The sequence below is a fragment of the Penaeus chinensis genome, chromosome 11, assembly GCF_019202785.1.
Source record: "Penaeus chinensis breed Huanghai No. 1 chromosome 11, ASM1920278v2, whole genome shotgun sequence".
Lineage (NCBI taxonomy): Eukaryota > Metazoa > Arthropoda > Malacostraca > Decapoda > Penaeidae > Penaeus > Penaeus chinensis.
The window spans coordinates 14,597,207-14,599,706 of NC_061829.1; the positions used below are offsets into that span (position 1 = coordinate 14,597,207).

General features: G+C 44.6%; 1 protein-coding gene across 5 annotated transcripts in view; it reads left to right on the forward strand.

Annotated features, from left to right (window-relative positions):
• Window positions 1–2,500, forward strand: part of LOC125030708 (Bardet-Biedl syndrome 4 protein-like) — a 33,022-nt gene that overhangs the window by 7,127 nt on the left and 23,395 nt on the right. For 2 of the 5 annotated variants that reach the window (XM_047620933.1, XM_047620934.1), the window contains exon 2: window positions 2,173–2,265. The exons of 2 other annotated variants lie outside the window; for them this stretch is intronic. In XM_047620933.1, the coding sequence (XP_047476889.1) occupies window positions 2,197–2,265 (69 nt within the window). In that variant the 5' untranslated portion in view covers window positions 2,173–2,196. Of the gene's footprint in view, window positions 1–1,786; window positions 2,266–2,500 lie in introns of those variants that run through there. One more of the 5 variants, XM_047620932.1, reaches the window with a different exon arrangement.

Sequence of the window (2,500 nt, forward strand, 5' to 3'; positions counted from 1 at the left end):
CCTCCCCTCTCCACACCACACCAAACACCACACCACAAAACACCACACCACAACACACCACACCACAACACACCACAACACACCAAACCACAACACACCACACCACAACACACCACAACACACCACAACACACCACAACACACCACACCACACCACACCACAACACAACACAACACAACACACCACAACACACAATGCCACACCACACCACACCACAACACACCACACCACACCACACCATATCTCACTACACCTCCCCTCTCCACACCACAACACACCACACCACACCACACCACACCATAGCACAACACACCATACCACAACACACCTTACCACACCAAACCACACCACAAGACAACACACTACAACACACCACAACACACCACACCATAGCACACCACACCACACCACAACACACCACACCACACCATATCACACCATATCACACCACACCATAGCACACCACACCATAGCACACCACAACACACCACACCATACCACACCACACCACACCACACCACATCTCACTACACCTACCCTCTCCACACCACAACACAACACAACACAACACAACACAACACAACACACCACACCACATCTCACTACACCTCCCCTCTCGACACCACATTGCAACACACCACACCACACCACAACACACCACACCACACCCCACCACACCACATCTCACTACACCTCCCCTCTCCACACCAGACCACAACACACCACAACACCACACCATACCATACCACACCACATCTCACTACACCTCCCCTCTCCACACCACACCACAACACATCACACCATACCACACCACATCTCACTACAACCTTCTCCACACCACACCACAATACACCACACCCTAACACACCACACCACACCACACTACACCCCACCATAGCACACCACACATCTCACTACACCTCTCTCCACACCACACCACAATACACCACACCACACCACAACACACCACACCACACTACACCATAGCACACCACACCACATCTCACTACACCCCTCTCCACACCACACCACAATACACCACACCACACCACACCACACCACACAACACCATAACACACCACAACACACCACACCACATCTCACTACACCTCCCCTTTCCATACCACACCACAACACACTACACCACACCACACTACACCACACCACACCACACCATAGCACACCACACCATAGCACACCACAGCACACCATACCACACCATAGCACACCACACCATAGTACACCACACCATAGCACACAGCATATACACAGACACAAGTGAACCCCCCCTTCTCTCAAACACACACATACACATGCATGTATAAGCAAAGAGATAGTGGAAGGAGACAGAGAGATTATGACCAATTCATAAGGATTTCAAAGTTTGCATGGGCTTGTTGTCAGGCAGAGTATGCCATTTAACAGCAAATCAATAATGGAAATGGCCGTGATATTTTTGGTCCTGTATCACACACATTACGTGGAGTGGGATCTAAAAGCAGTATGGGCTGCCTTGGGTTTCTTTTGTTCCAGATCTCATGTAATAGTAAATTTTCCTCTTTCCTGTTGGGGTTATAAATATTTGATGTGTGCAGGTGAGAGCCCGCATACCTGCTCACTAGTCAATATTGAGCTGTTGTCAGTTGCTTAATTTACCTCTGCTTTATAGGGGTTTAAATCACTCGTATTTATTATTGGATATTATTTATTTTATTCTGTTTCAATAGGTGAAAATGTGGATTATAGATTTCTTTTTTTGAGAGAACTTTATTTTTAAAAATTTGCAAGTTCTATTGATTTAAAGATGAATGATAACAGCTGGCAACTATGGACAGGAGTTAGTGGCACCCTTTACTCAGTGGGAGTACAAGTTCATGGTGGAACCAGTATTGTGTGGGCTGCTGCTCATGATTTTGATATTTTGTGCAGCTAGACCAGCTTCCATACAGACATCTTTGCAGTATTACACACCGTGCCTGTAGAGTAGACTCCAAGTATTTGCAGAATTAACCCAGAGAAAAGTGCCAAGAAAGTGCCTTGAACCAGATTGAATTAGTTACCAGAGTTCTGCACAGTTTGTAGGAATTGAAATGTCATGTGAATAAGAGACTTTGAAATAACTGCTGTTTGTGTCGATGTCTGGCCAGTGTGAATGAAGATCTTTTTTGACAGTTGGTGAACAGTTACAACTAGAGGATGAATAACAATGCCTTAGGGGGTTCCATGGTCATTCTACTGCCAGAAAGATTTGACCCAAACCGAAAGGTAATCAGCAATTTTTTTCTGACATATTATTGACACATTAATTTTTTTGTATATATTTTATGTGTATGTAGTGCCTTGGGATTTTAATGCAATTATAATAAGTGTTGTATGCTGTTTATACCTGCATGGATTTAATTATGTTTTAGAGTGTGTAATTGTGGTTCAATTAGAGGTCTGGTTGAATGTGAGGAAATTTAGAAACATTTTCTTTGATGAAATATTGAAACTTTGGTCT